The 14,406-nt window shown below is 39.4% G+C and overlaps 1 protein-coding gene across 2 annotated transcripts in view; it reads right to left on the bottom strand.

Moving 5' to 3' along the window:
* HMGCLL1 (3-hydroxymethyl-3-methylglutaryl-CoA lyase like 1) overlaps positions 1–13,811 on the bottom strand; it is an 88,262-nt gene extending 74,451 nt beyond the window's left edge. Inside the window, exon 1 of one of the 2 annotated variants that reach the window (XM_042803572.1) lies at positions 13,581–13,811. In XM_042803572.1, coding sequence (XP_042659506.1) covers positions 13,581–13,697 — 117 coding nt within the window. In that variant the 5' untranslated portion in view covers positions 13,698–13,811. The remainder of the gene's footprint in view (positions 1–13,580) is intronic. The other variant, XM_042803573.1, reaches the window with a different exon arrangement.
* Between the last annotated feature and the right edge of the window lie 595 nt (positions 13,812–14,406).

Here is a 14,406-nt window from a genome sequence, read left to right as displayed (position 1 = left end):
CCGGAGCAGAGACCCCCCTGTATCCTGTGGGGAGACGGCAGGGCGGCCCCCCTGCCACCCATGAAGATCTACAGTGGAGCAGACATTGATTTACGGCCCGTGGCTTCTGCTTGCCTGATCAACGTTCTGTGCCCGAAGAAGGCCGGGGTCTCATGGGAAAAGGTAGCCCCCCTGCTGTAATTCAGCGCTGGGAGGATTGCAGCATGCGGGGGAGTCCCACACCGGAGCAGCTCGGGAAGGGCTGCAGCCGTGGGATAGACTCCAGTCGGAGGAAGTTGGTGACCCATGACGGAGCAGTGTGGGGAACGCTGCGGCCCATGGGAGGAATTCAAGTCAGAGAAAGTTTGTGGAGGACTGTCTCCTGTGAGAGGGGGACCACAATGGAGCAGGAGGAACAAGTTTCGGACACTCCCCTCACCGAAGATGAAGGAAGTGGCAGCGCTGACTGCACCCCCCATTCCCTGCCCCTGCGCCACTGGGGGAGGAGGTAGAGATATCGGGAGCAGGGCTGAGCCGGGGAAGAAGGGAGGGGTGGGGGGAAGGTGTTCTCAAGATGTGGCAATGCTTCTCACTGTCCTACTCTGTTATGTGTTGTTAGTGTCTGTAATAAATGTATGTTCTTTTTTTTCTTCCCCTAACGAGTCTGCCTTTTGCTCGTGATCATAAAAGGGGGATTTTTCCCCATCCCAGTCCTATCTTGAACCCCAAGCCTGGCTCTCTATCCCTTCTCATTGCTGGAGGGGAAGGGAGAGAGAGGTGCTGCATTGTGGTTGGCTGTCAATCAGGCCTAAACCACGACAACAAGTTAACCAGTGGCTTTATCTCAGGTACACATTAATGGCTATGCCAGACAGAAAATGAGTAAATGCTGTATCTCCCACCTTACATAATGATAAAGAGCAAATCTATTATGACCACCTATTCAAAGTATCAACACTCTTGAATAAACACATATAATATCATTATTACCTAAAATACAATTACTAGTATTATTTAAGATATTAGAAATAAATATTTAGGGTAAATACAGACATATAAATATCAACATTCTAGACTTACTAATTTACATATTTTATTGGCTTTGAATCTTATTGTTCTTCAAATATTTTCATATCTCTATTTAAACAATGCTAGTAAAGTATACTGGAAAATATGTATAAAAATGATCACGATATGAAGATAGTTACAGACTCCTAGAAGCCTTTATTTTTAGTAAGCAAAGGTAAGAAATGTGAACATTTGAATTGCATAAAGTTACCCATTTTAAATTGTGATCATCAAAATCATAACGGTCCATGCTACATGCTAACTATACTGCCAAGGACGACTTACTACATGTCAGTCGAGAGTCACACAAACACTTCTATTGGTCATGGCTTAAAATTTTCCGAATGTCAGCTCCAGTAGATCAGAAAATTCCACAGGCAGATGCAGGCTACTGAAACTGCTGTTCTGACAGCCCTGCAAAAATGAATTCTTGGGAACTGTGGATTAAATGTCTAATGGAAGCAGCAGCTAGTTCTAAGAGAAATTGCAAACCATGTCCAATTCTCTCCCATGATGTTGAATGTTCTGAAAAAAAGTAGAAGCATTACAGGACAAATACTCAGAAGAATAAAAACGAGCCTAAAGACTGTTCACAATCTTTGAAAACAACTAAATTGCTTATTTAATATTCATGTCTGTGTTTCACATAAAATCATTCACAGCCTGACAGAACAAAAAAATAGACCAAATCTGTCAAGTAACAGTCTCCTGGATGAGTCTGAACTTTCTGAACTGTCACTGACATTTTGGGTTCCCATCTTCTAAGAAATGTTTGTTGCTATTTTCAACAAATGTAGAGCATGTGAAATTGCAGAGGTTTGAATACAACTGTCAATTACAGCTAACAGTTCATGCAACCTAAAAGCAGACAGATGTGTTGTAGTCACAGATAATTTTGGTTAACTTGCAAAATAATGATGAAGAGAATGTATTACTAGAGTCAGGTGGTTGCAGAGGCATAGACAACCACAGTTAGACTTGTGTTACAATGGAATCATTAATAATAAACGGTACTAGAGGCCTCTCCTGTTAGTAAGAGGCCAACCCAGTCAGTCACTAGCAAAAACTAAAAATGTATTCTCAGGATATGGTGTATGCATTACCTTTTTCTATTTCCCTAAATGCTTCCCTTGGCTAACAAGCAGCATTTCTCCATTAACCAAGTTGATTTGTAGCCAACTCACTTTCATCCATATCCCTATCTTGGTCAAAGCCTGGAAAAGCAATTATACTCTGCCATCTGGGCTGGATGAAAAGGATACAGAGAACAGAGATCAACAGCATACTGATGACACTGGAGCCAAAACCTCCCACACTTTCCTTTACTATTATTTATGGTAATAGTATTATGGTGTGTATGGTGTTTTACAGGCAAGACTAAAGACCGAATTCTAGAAGGCAGAAAGAGTGGTGCTTTTTCACACACATTGAAAAAGCAGAGGCATGATCATCCTTACAAGACCAACATGTGAAAGTAATTTGCTCTTAATAATGCTTTGGGATATCAGTGGGTGAAAAATGAATAAATTGACAAGCCAGCCCATCCACTCAAGCAGGTAAGTCTCTTTAAATACCTCATTGTCAATAAAAGTGAGTTATGCATAGATCTTTAAGAACTCAAGTAAAAAGTTGGAAGTAAATCAAATATTCCCAATTATTATTTTCATCAGAATCACCTTCTGTGTCCAAAGGCAGTGCCTAAAAGATCAAGGAAATCTTTAATTCAAGTACAGCTGGCCTATTACTATGTTTTCCATAGCTCTCTTCCCAAAAGACACTGATAAAAATGATGGTAGTTTAATAGTTATTTATTTAGCCACTGTTGGCAACTCATCCTTCAGGAGAATTTAAAATTTATAAACCACTTTAGAAAAATAACATCTGCAAAGTGTTATTATAATAATTTCTCAATGGTAGGAAGGAAATTATGGTATCTTGAACACTACACCCTTCTTGATGTTCCATTTTCACAATGGAATCAGTCAAACATGAGCATATTTAACTGATATAATTCTCTGGCCATTTAACTGATAATAATTAAAACTACTGAAAATTTTCCTCATATGAGATTCATAAAAAAGACAGATATAATGCTTTATTTTTAGAATAAATGTTTTTAAAATTTATCAGTTTTTATGAGCTTATTAAAAAGTACTCAGATTATGATATGTCACAGCTTTTGCTGAACTGGTTAAATTTCCAATTTATTACATTAAATAGTAATGTAATAAGATTTTAACATGTTCTAATGATGCAAACCTGGAAACAGTGGAGTAGAAAAAGCAGAAAATGGACTGGTATTGAAGAAAATATGACAAAGACAAAACCAAAATGGGATCATATCACTTCAGACTATTTGAGAAGATTAAGGGTTTTCACGGCAAAATAAAGCATGACATTTCTTAAGTTTATTATTGCTTCCACTTCTAGACTTCACACATTTTTTTCAACCTCCATATTCTGGATAATAAATTGTACAACAGATGAGAAAGAAATGTGCATTTTTGTAAAACTGGTAGTAAGACCAGTAGGTCAGTGCTAACTAAGCACAAAACACGTAAAAGAAATCTACTAGTATTACCATTAGCTGTACTTTCACTTTACTGTGACACATGATCTTGATCAAAGGATTGTTCTAAACTCTAATGATAGATAATAATACTTAGGGACTAGATGGAAATCCAGACATACCACTCACTAAGCTCAAAATGTCCTGAAATGTTCTTAATGACAGGATTCAACTGAACTGTAAGACACCTGAACTTAGGTATCTACATATTTATGTCTACAGGTGTGCTAGGTACACCAGTACAGTCAAAACATATATTCACATATAATGTCTTAAGGTTTCCTAAACACAGAATGTAGAACATAGAACCTGTGCCTTTTTTGATAGCTAAAGCAGGATATTACAGGGCATCTTAAATGGTGCCAACAATGAAGTGTGGCCAGCTGAATCAAGCCATTTCTCAACACTGTCAGCAATGGCCAAAAGCATATGAAACAACTCAGGCAAGTAGTAAGGGCACAAGTCAGATGGCTATTTGCATCCACTAATACATTTGAGATGCATCTCGCATGACTTCCAGCTACCATGCCAGAGGGCACAGGTCTCCCATAAATCCTGATATCTGCCAACCCTATAAGCCATCTCAGCTACCTCATGGCATCTCACATGGAACCAGACAACTGTGCTTAGGCAACTGATTCAAGACTTAAATATCGAAAAATGGCAGGAAGACAAAAGACAATTCTCAGTCACCAGCTGATTCCTCTCTGTATAGCCAACAGCCAGCTGGCTTAGTAGCTTAACTTTCCATCTTCTTCATGCCATTCAGGCAAAAGTAAAACATGGCAGGGCCAAGGAACCTGCCTATCTTCTCTCTTCTCTTTCTCCAATAAATTCTTCATGTAAGCTGTTTTGCTTTATATGAAGCCAACATATAGTTCAACTCAAATTATGTTTCCAGGCTTTTATAAATTCAGCTGTGATCAGCTGTGGATTCTGTTAAATCTTTTTCCTAATCCCAGTGTTCCACATGATATACCTTCATCACTTACCTTGCTCCCCCATTTCTCACATACTAACACCTATATTTAATCTCATCTTAACTACTTGCATTAAAAGTAAACCCTAAAGCCACATACAGTTCCTTTCCAGATGCTGCTGTTGAATTATTTCCCTATGGGTTTCACCTAACATTCCACCAATGTCCTCTGGCGCTTCAATCCACACATCTCATGCATTCAAAGCTTTTAAACTTTTTTTTCCAAGAAACTCATAAACTAACACCTTTATTCCCATACAAAACAGCTAACATCTGTGGACAAAAAAACAGCCAAACAAAGAATAAATGTCTACCCAGCACAATTTTTTACCCATGCACCTTTTAGCAGTTTTTTGCATGTAATAAATCTGTTTTTTTGTCACAAGAGCTGTTGAGAATCACTCTCCTAAGTATATTTAATCCACATAACAAATTCAAATGTAATGTAACAACTGAGGTAACTTTCATTCATTTACACCAAACCATAAAATAAATCTCCATTTAACAAGGGAATTACCTAAAAACAGTATCAGCAACAATAACATTCTGAAAGTAAATATAATTTCCTTCTTATCACCTCCAGCATCTTTTTCAACTTTTTCAACATTAAATTTTGTCCCAAACTATGATCGAAATCTTCATCATCAGTTATGATGTCTAACCCAGTAAAAGTCTGAAAAGTCATTAGCTGATTACTTCCAACTCTAATACCTTAAGATTGAAAAGCAACCCTTAAAACTATCCCTGAAAGTATTTTCCTGAAATGTAAATCATGCATTTATCAGTTTTCTGATTCCTTTGGAGTGAGAGGTTGATAAAAAGACCAGAAAAAGAAAGTCTGTATCTGATTCACAATCTCATATTTAATAAACTTTATTACTCATTACAACTTAGGTCACTATGAACGTATTACAAAATAGAAGAAACTTTTATCTCCACTGCACTAGTTAGCGTTGAAGTGTACACACCATTTTGACATTTCTGCCCCAAAAGAGCTATACAAGTGTACATTAATACAACATTAATAAAATATTTCCTTCTTGCTGAAAAGCAAAAATGCTGAATTAGCGTTACTGGTATACAGCACACTGTGAAAGCCTGATTTTGATCATGGAGCTACAGGCCTCATATTACATGCTCTTATCTCAGAAATTCCAGATCAGCCAATAAAGCAACTTTTCTCAGAGTTTCAATATCCTGATGAGTTTTTCTATGTGACAGAAAATGAACGGATTAGATAGCCTGAGAGAACCTTTTCCTATAAATCTGTGCCCTATAGCTTTTTATTCCCATATGTGTTCCAGTATTTTCTGAGGTTCAGTTAACTGATGAGCCTTACTGAGTGCATAGTACTTCATTACACTCTATGTCAAGGTCCACATATGCATTATGGTGTGCATTGGCACACACTGTAAGGTGGTATACATTCCCCAGCAATACCACACACCATCTTTAATACACACTTCTTTTTCGTATATAATCTATCTTTTTAAATATACATTTGGGGGAAAAGAAGAATGCTAAGGAAAATATTTTACCTTTGTTAAAGGAATGAGAGCTAAACAATAGAAGAGAATTCAACACAGCCTGAAGTACTAAATAACTATTTTTCTGAAGTCCCCCACAGTTTCTTTAAACATAACTCCTACCACATTTGACACATCAAAGGATCTCAATAACCTTCAATTCCTAAAATTTCAGAGAATCATCACCTTGGTTAAACACCTCAAATATTTACATTGTGAAAGAACAGAGGATGACGTGAACTCATTTCCGCTTTATCTCTAGACTGTACCTACACTGCACCAGTTTCTCATTGTGTGATATTCACATAGAAACTGAAATTCAAACACACACTTTCATAAACAAGTGAGTCTTCCAACCCAAATGCTGCAAGAATTGGAGCTACCTTTTCCGCCTGAAACACCAAAAAATGGTCCTATTATTAAAGCTGAGCAAAAATATGTATAACTTCATTCTGTATACCCAGCATTTCACCTTTAAGCCAAGACTAAGTGAAAAAAAAAAAAAAGAAGTAACTTGTAACCAAAGTCACTTCAGAGACGACTGTTACTACTATTTTTTAAACTTGTCAGGCAATTTAAAGAGACAAAATTTGATTAATTAGGAACAGTAAATATTTTGCTTAAGTCTTAGGGTTGTCTTATAAGGCACTTGTGAGATTCCCTTACGCAAACTAGAAGCTAGAAGATACACCAATTCTAAATAAAATCTTTATTAAAACCTGAGACAAACATAATATTCCCATTTATTTCAGTAGGAATTAAATTTGGAACTACTCGATCTTAGGCAAGTCACTTATCTTCACTCTCAGCCAAGGCAATGAGAAAATGAATTAAGAAGAATGATCTCAAGATGTATGAATTTTTAAATTATGATTTGACACACAGGGTGTCTGAAATTAATCTTTTTCTTTGAGCTGGCAAGAGAGGAAATTAATATCACTGTGCCCATATGTAGGCTTTGAAGGAGGTGGAGGTGGGACAAGTGAAAAAACGGGATCTCACCAAAAAACAGATGTTGGGTCTGAGTAGAAATTTCCTGTGCATTTTTTTAATTCCCAAATTTGCAGAGCAAGATCTGTAAAATCCTTTACAACATTTCCAGCTGTATTATAAAGTTCTAAATCCACATAATAATCCCAATATAGCATAAATCTGTATCAACTAAAAAGCTCCTGTTATCTTTCCACTATTTAAAATCCAATGCCGCAAAAGAACTAAAAGTCAGTGACTCCATTTACATCAGACTTAGACTTTATTATCAGCCTCTTAACTTCTAACATCCTGTTTGGCATCTTTACCAAACCAACTACTTAGCCTTTTTGGACTTTCTCTCTTTAACATTTATATCCACCAATGTTCTTGAGCTCTTATTCTGCAGTATAAAGAATACCTGGCTGAAAAAATTGGCATGAGTCTACTGACTGGATCTTCTGAAGGGGAAACTCCTCTTGACTTCAAAGAAGATTTTGGAAAGAGCTCAGCATTGAACTCTCTCTACTCCAGTTAAATCCAGTGGAAGTGTGGTTTTGTGTTTTATTTACTACCTCCAGTGTCAGCATGTATCAAATGTCATTTATCGCCTCCAAAGTCATCAAGAAAAGATACACCATGCTGCTATGAACTTAATAGTTTATAATTTAATTCTAAATTACAGTTATAATAATCCTTTCTACTTTATTTTTCTATTTATCTATTTTTGAATAACACTGTATGCTTAACATCTTATGTTGTAATTTTCATAAGATGTTATACATCTTATGAACATTAAGAAAATAAATGTTGCTTGAAAATCTGCAACAAAACAATAATAAGTCCCATTCTTGTGATGTATTCATCAAGAAAAAGATCAATCTACTGAGTTCTGTGCTCACAAGGCCTCTACATGTAGAGGAATATGAAGGGCTAGAAATTAAGAATTTCGAAGTCTCTTAGTGATCAGTTATTGAGTCTTAAAGTACATGAAAAACAACATAAAAACTTGCATATTGTAATTGTCATAATAAAATAACATGCTTGCAATATTGTTGACAGCAAATTTTTATAGTACTTCTTAAACTAAATAAATTAAATAAAAAATGAAAATAGCCTAAATAGTTATTTAAGGAGAGCCTGCAAATGTGAATCTGTTCCTGGAATATATAATTACATTGAGATAAAAAGAGCATGAAATATAGTATGTCTCAAATCAGTTGCTCTGAGGTGTAGCTAAAAGATTCAAATAAAACAGACATGATTTCTCCTCCCAAGTAGCATAATATCATATGCCTCATTTTTTATGCTGTAATTTGAATCAAGAATCAACCATCAAATACAACTGGTTAAGACAAACATACATAATTGTCATATGGACTGTGGGTTTTGTTGTTATTCTTGACTTGCTTTAAAAATAAATTTGAGAGGTTTCTAGCATATGTTTAAAACATTGCAGTCTATTGCAAAATCTAAACTAGCAAATTAAAACTGCAAAAGTAAGACACTTGTGTGCATCTCTTGATCCATTAGTGTCATGCAATGAGGAGATGAGGGAATCTTAGGCTGCGTGGTTTAGGTCTGGATATTTAGGCATGTAGCATATAAATCATTGCAACCTAGGTAGTGAAACAGAAATTAGCTGTCTAAATTAGGTGACCCAAGATTTTGTTCATTACTATACGTATTGAGGACGTATAATTTGTGTTCCTCTCCAGTTATAAAACTGACAATAACATACACTGTGCTTTCCAATGATAATATGCTGAACAACTGTTACTGAGTATTGCATCCCATGACAGCCTAAATCTGTGACAGAAATCCTACAAGATCACACAGCATACATTAGCATTATGTAGATAGATTTACACCTCCTAGAGTCACAGCCACATTCTACAGAGCAAGAAACTAGAGTTTTATTTTTGACTTATTTTTGCTTTGCTTGTGGTAGATGTAGGCAGCCCTCACAAAACCATGTAACTCCTGATACACTCCTAATATACTGTACCTCTTAGTACACCTAGCTAGTGGTACATTAAAACACAACAGCCTAAGAGAAAGATTCTTATTACTTAGCTGTTTAGCTACTACCATCTTGTAGAGTAGAATAGGATGCACTGGTTTAAAGTGACTGAAGACGAATATTCACACTTAAGTTGACACTCTGAGCTTAACTAATTCTAGTTTTTCCAAAGTGCTGTAAAACATGTAATGTAATTAAAAACTAGGTTTGGAATTGTCTTGATTTTACATCTTTAAATATCTAGTCCCTTATTCCTTACCATATAAACATTACAATCTCTTAAGAATCCAATCATTTTCACTACTATGAAAACCACATCATATAATCCTTTTTCTAAATCATATAGGTTTTTCACCCTCATTATTTTGATTAGAAACCTATTAAAGAATGTCACCAGTTGACACTCAGTTTTTACAATTCTACTGTGTATTTAATATATAGACAGATTATAAGCATTTGTTTCTGTGTGCCACATATTCCTTTATCTTAAGCAGCTCTTTCCTCTTCCCTCCCTTCCTGCCCATCCTCCAGGCCCTAACACTAGATATCAAACAAACCAAAGTAATTTTACATTTCATCTCCATTTTCTTGACCATTCCAGTGGTGCAAGACCTAACTGGGAATTCAATTTCTTGAACATGACTAACCAAAACTGAACAAGCCTCAGATACAGTCTTTTGCAATGGCATTAACATTTCCCTGTTTGACTGGGAATACTTGATCTGATATATCCAAGGACTTAATTTGATTTTTTTAACAGCTGTACTGTATTGGTAGCTCTTAGTTCTCCTATGATTTGTGAGTATCCCAAAATTCTTTTCTTCAATTGCTTCTAACTGATAATGCCACCGTTTCTAGTCTGGGTTACTAGTCTCAAAGCACCTAATCATTCTGTATCCTTGAATTTCATCCCAGTCTTTTACACAACTTCTTTAGCCAACCAGTTCTTCTCTGCTGTGTCAGCGTATTCCTAATACATTAAAATTCCATTTTAGCCTACATGAAAACATAACATTAAGTCTGTAGGATGAGACCAACGTCAGTTGCTCTCAGATCATCTCTTCTTCCAGCCAGAAGGTTCCTGCTAAGCCAGAAGACAACCATCAGCTATGGATGCACAGACAGGCTTCCTCCCTGCTGCTCAGCCTGAGCTTTTTATAAAACAGAACACAAAGTACATTACAAATTCCAGTCGAGTGGTATGAGTCACCATCAGTAGCAATTTTGACCACTGAGGGAACTCCCTAATTCTGCAATATCTACTGCCATCTCCCTTCTAGGTAGATCCTAGTACTTTTTACAATTCCGATATCAATCCATGTCTTTATTAAACTGTCATGTAGCTGTAATTCCTATTTAGTGAATTTAATCAGAACTTTAATATTAAATTAATCAGACCTATTAATAAAAACAGTATTCACCAGGGTAATGCTGGGAAAATTAAGCAGAACTAGGATCCTCTTGTATGAAACATAAGGCAATACTTCTAAAGCAAACAAGATAAAAAAAAAAAAGAGAAAATAGAATAAAATGAAGATACTGCAACAGGAATGTGGTGTCCCATTGACTAGTCAGGTGTTTAATCATTTTTTTACATAATACAGACTGGTCTAAATAAGAGTGAAATAGATATTAGTAAATTAGAGTAATAGTAGAAAATTCTATTTAGTTTCTCTCTAGCCATTAGCCCAATTACCTTTTGCTTTCTACCTCTCCTTTTCAATAATTTTGCTCCTCAAGCAACCCTATGTTTTTGAAGTCAAATACAATTGTAAAAATGCTACAAAATTGTCAGCTAATTGAAACAGGAAAATTAACAAAAAACAAAGACTAAGACATCCCACTGCTCACTCTAGGACCTATTATTTTGTCTCTAATACAGCTCCAAGCGGTTAAACCTGGACCTCTACAAATTAGTTAGCACAGTATATAACCAAATTTTTATATATTTGGGATTTTTTAGGCAAAATTGAACTGGTTTAGTTTTACAAGAGCCCTGGAAGTAACACTCTAATAACACCTACATATTACTTTGTGTTTAAAGAAAAAACCTGAAAACTCCTGAAAATATTTCAGCATGAAAATCAACTCTTTATTTTAATCAATCATGAAAGTACTAAATTATTTCTGGGAAACTGTTATTGTACCTTAAACCTCTCTCCCTAATTAATTTCTTGGTATACTCACATAAATGTGATTACAGTGGTGCCCCCATAACTGTCTTGCATACACTAGTCAAAAACCCCACTTTTTATTATCACCACTTGAGCTAGTATGGTTTCTAAATTTCTAAAAGGAACACATTTTTTCTTGAACAGGATTGGTACAGAATGCACTCAAGCATAGGAAAAACCTTTATGGATTGTTTAAGCATCCATGTGAGAAAAATGGAAATCTGAACAAATTCATGTAAATAAAATTATTAAAATCATCTAACAAAAATCACAGCGGCAGCAAGGTAATGCAGAAGTAAATGTTAAAACATCACCAATGACCAACTCCAGATTTAATTACTGTCGATGGGCTCAGTAGGCTGTGCAGCTTACAGTCACATCAATGTGCACAGGGAGGATAAGCAGCAAATTCTCACGTTTGCTGTTTACTGAGGAAGACATCTTCCTGTATCCTTGGAGGAAGAAAAATGGTAATGAAAATTAAAGAAAAGCACTGCAAAAATTTAGCAAAAGTTACAAGCATCTACTACAATAAACATCTATGATTTTCTGGGAAGATATTATTGTTTGTCTTTGACTTCAAACCCTCTCCGCTGCAAAAGTCCTTGAACATTTCTGATGTTTTGTCTGATAGGGGGCAGATACTGATGCAATCAAGTGGCATATCAAGGTATTTTGAAAGAATTCTTAAAAAACGTTCACAACTCTTGCAAGAAAATGACACAACAAAATGTAGCAACGGCACATGAAAAGAATTACAGTGCTTTGCTTCATGCCTAATACATAAAAATCCTTTAATTCCATTTTATTTCTTTTTACAGTAAGAAGACATTTTTCCACTTTCACAGAAACAAATTAGGAAATTATGCTTGATTTTTTTTGCCAAAATTCAATGTTGGATAGACACAATTCTCAAGGAACTGTGATAGCTGGAAGGTGTATGGAGCTTACCTACACAAAGCTCCATGTTCCAAACAACATTGCTTTGGCTATTCCATATATGTAGCTTTTGAGATATCAAGCTCAGATCATCTAAAGCAAAATTACAATGCTGCCAGATTTCATGGCACTCAGAACATTGTTTTTTCATGATCTCCCCACCTCTGAAGTTACACAGCTACCCAATTATTAAATTTCACTTCCAGATGATAGAGAAAAATGAAAGATGTACCCAATCTATCTGAAAGATGTAGAAAACAGAAGAATGATGCAATGAAGTGCATTTTTTTTTAAGACATGACTTTTAAACCAATTTTGTTCCAGGCTTGGCTCGTATTTTTTAATGTTTGAAGCACTGACTGATTGCCGGAGTTAAGACTCAGACTGAATGACAGTTCAGACACAATATGCCCCAACAATGTGTGTTGTTATAGTAAAGGCAATGTCACGCTCAGGATGATCTCCTTCTTTATTTCATATTGACCTCTTCCTCCAATGCCCTTCCAGATTCTCTAAAAGCCACTAGTAGCCTTCCCTTTCTTTCATTTCATTCCTTACAAAGCCAGGATTAGGACAGTCATGGCCTATGGTCTTCATCTGGCCACCTGCCCCCATGCCTCCCCACTGAATTTCTTCTCCCGCTCCCCACTGCCTCCAGCCACCCCCCCCGCATCTGCTCAGAGCCGACAGACAGGTTGAGCAACCCCCTTCGCTGTCCCTCCAGGACAACCCCACCGGTGCTCTGAGCACCCCAGCCCAAAAATGAGGGTACAGCGATTCCCCAGGAGTTGGCAGCTCAGCCCCCGCACCCTTCGGCCTGTAGCGACTTTCCACCCGACAGCAGGTGGGCCCACCGCCCTCCAGTCTCAGAGATACAAACCCCGGGGCGGGGTGGGGCAAGTGGGGTTGGAAAGAGGCACGGGTGATACTGTGGCCTCGCCGAAATACCTGTCACCCTACAATTTTATTACTTTTCATACAAGGGATTGTAGCAGGTGTGGGGAGGCAGAGACGAGTGGACCTCTTTAACACGGCCCCATCCCTGCCCCCAGAGACGCCCACCTGTGCATGCGCTACCAGCCAAGCGGCGTAACTAACCGTGTTGGAAAACGCTGACCAGGAAAGGCCCCGCGGCGGGTGGGGATGAGAAAGACCGCCCCCCCCCCCCCCCCCCCCCGGCTCCTCCGCCCACGGCCTCACACACGGCGGTGGCCGGCGGGCGGGCCGGGGGGGGTGGGGAGGCAGGGGGACGTGCGTGAGGGGCGAGGCGGCGGCCCCCGCGCCCGGCGGGCCCCGGCCTCTCGCCAGGCCGGCCGCCACCCCACCCCCTCCTCCACCCCTCGCCCGGCGATACCTGCCCGGCGTGCGGGGCCGCGGCCGGCGGCGCGGCCGGCTCCCCGATCCACAGCTGCTCTTTGAGGAGGTGCTGGTAGCTGAGGCAATGCTTCAGCGCCGACGGCACCGTGCCCATGGCGGGGCGCTCGCCGGGCGCCCGGCAGCCAGCCGCAGGCTCGGCGCGGCCTCGCCCGGCCCGGCCCGCGGGGACGCCGCCGCCGGCTCCGAGCGGCGCCGGTGATTGGCGGAGCGCGGGAGCCCGCCGCGCCCCCCTCCCCTCGGCCCGCCGCCGCTCCCCGCTCCCCGCTGAGGGCGGCCGCCGGAGCGGGGGCGGCCCGGCGGGGGCTGCCCGCGTTTGGTGCGGGTGTGGCCGGCGCCGCGGCAGCCTGCCATTGCGGGGCGTGGGGAGTGGGGGGGGGGGGGGTGTGTGTGTGTGAAAACGACCCCTGAGGAAACTCGGGGAGCCGGCGGGGGTGGGGGGGGCTTGCCCCGTAGCTCCCCACTTAAATTTCCGCTGTCGGTGGTTTTGGCAGAAGAGCTTGAGGGGAAAGAGGAGAAGGGGCAGCGCAGCTTCCGGGGCCCTCTGTGGGATCCTGGGGCTGCGCAAACGGTAAAACCTGTCCCGCTCACTCGGCCGTTCAGGTGGCAGCAGGTCCTTGACAGGAGGCTTCATGAGCACGCTGGCATTTATGTTTTTCATTCGGGTAGCAGAAGCTTAGAACATAGTAAATTGAATACTTTTAAGGTTTTAACAGCTCTCTCGGAAGCAGCAGGTTACATTTTGTCATCTTCAGCGTTCAGTGTGTCAGCCAACTCCCCAGACTACTCTAGAGCAGAGAGTAGTG

The sequence above is a fragment of the Tyto alba genome, unplaced genomic scaffold (genome assembly GCF_018691265.1).
Source record: "Tyto alba isolate M040663 unplaced genomic scaffold, T.alba_DEE_v4.0 Super-Scaffold_40, whole genome shotgun sequence".
Lineage (NCBI taxonomy): Eukaryota > Metazoa > Chordata > Aves > Strigiformes > Tytonidae > Tyto > Tyto alba.
Note: the sequence above shows the minus strand (reverse complement) of the source record. Positions and strands in the feature narration are given on the sequence as shown.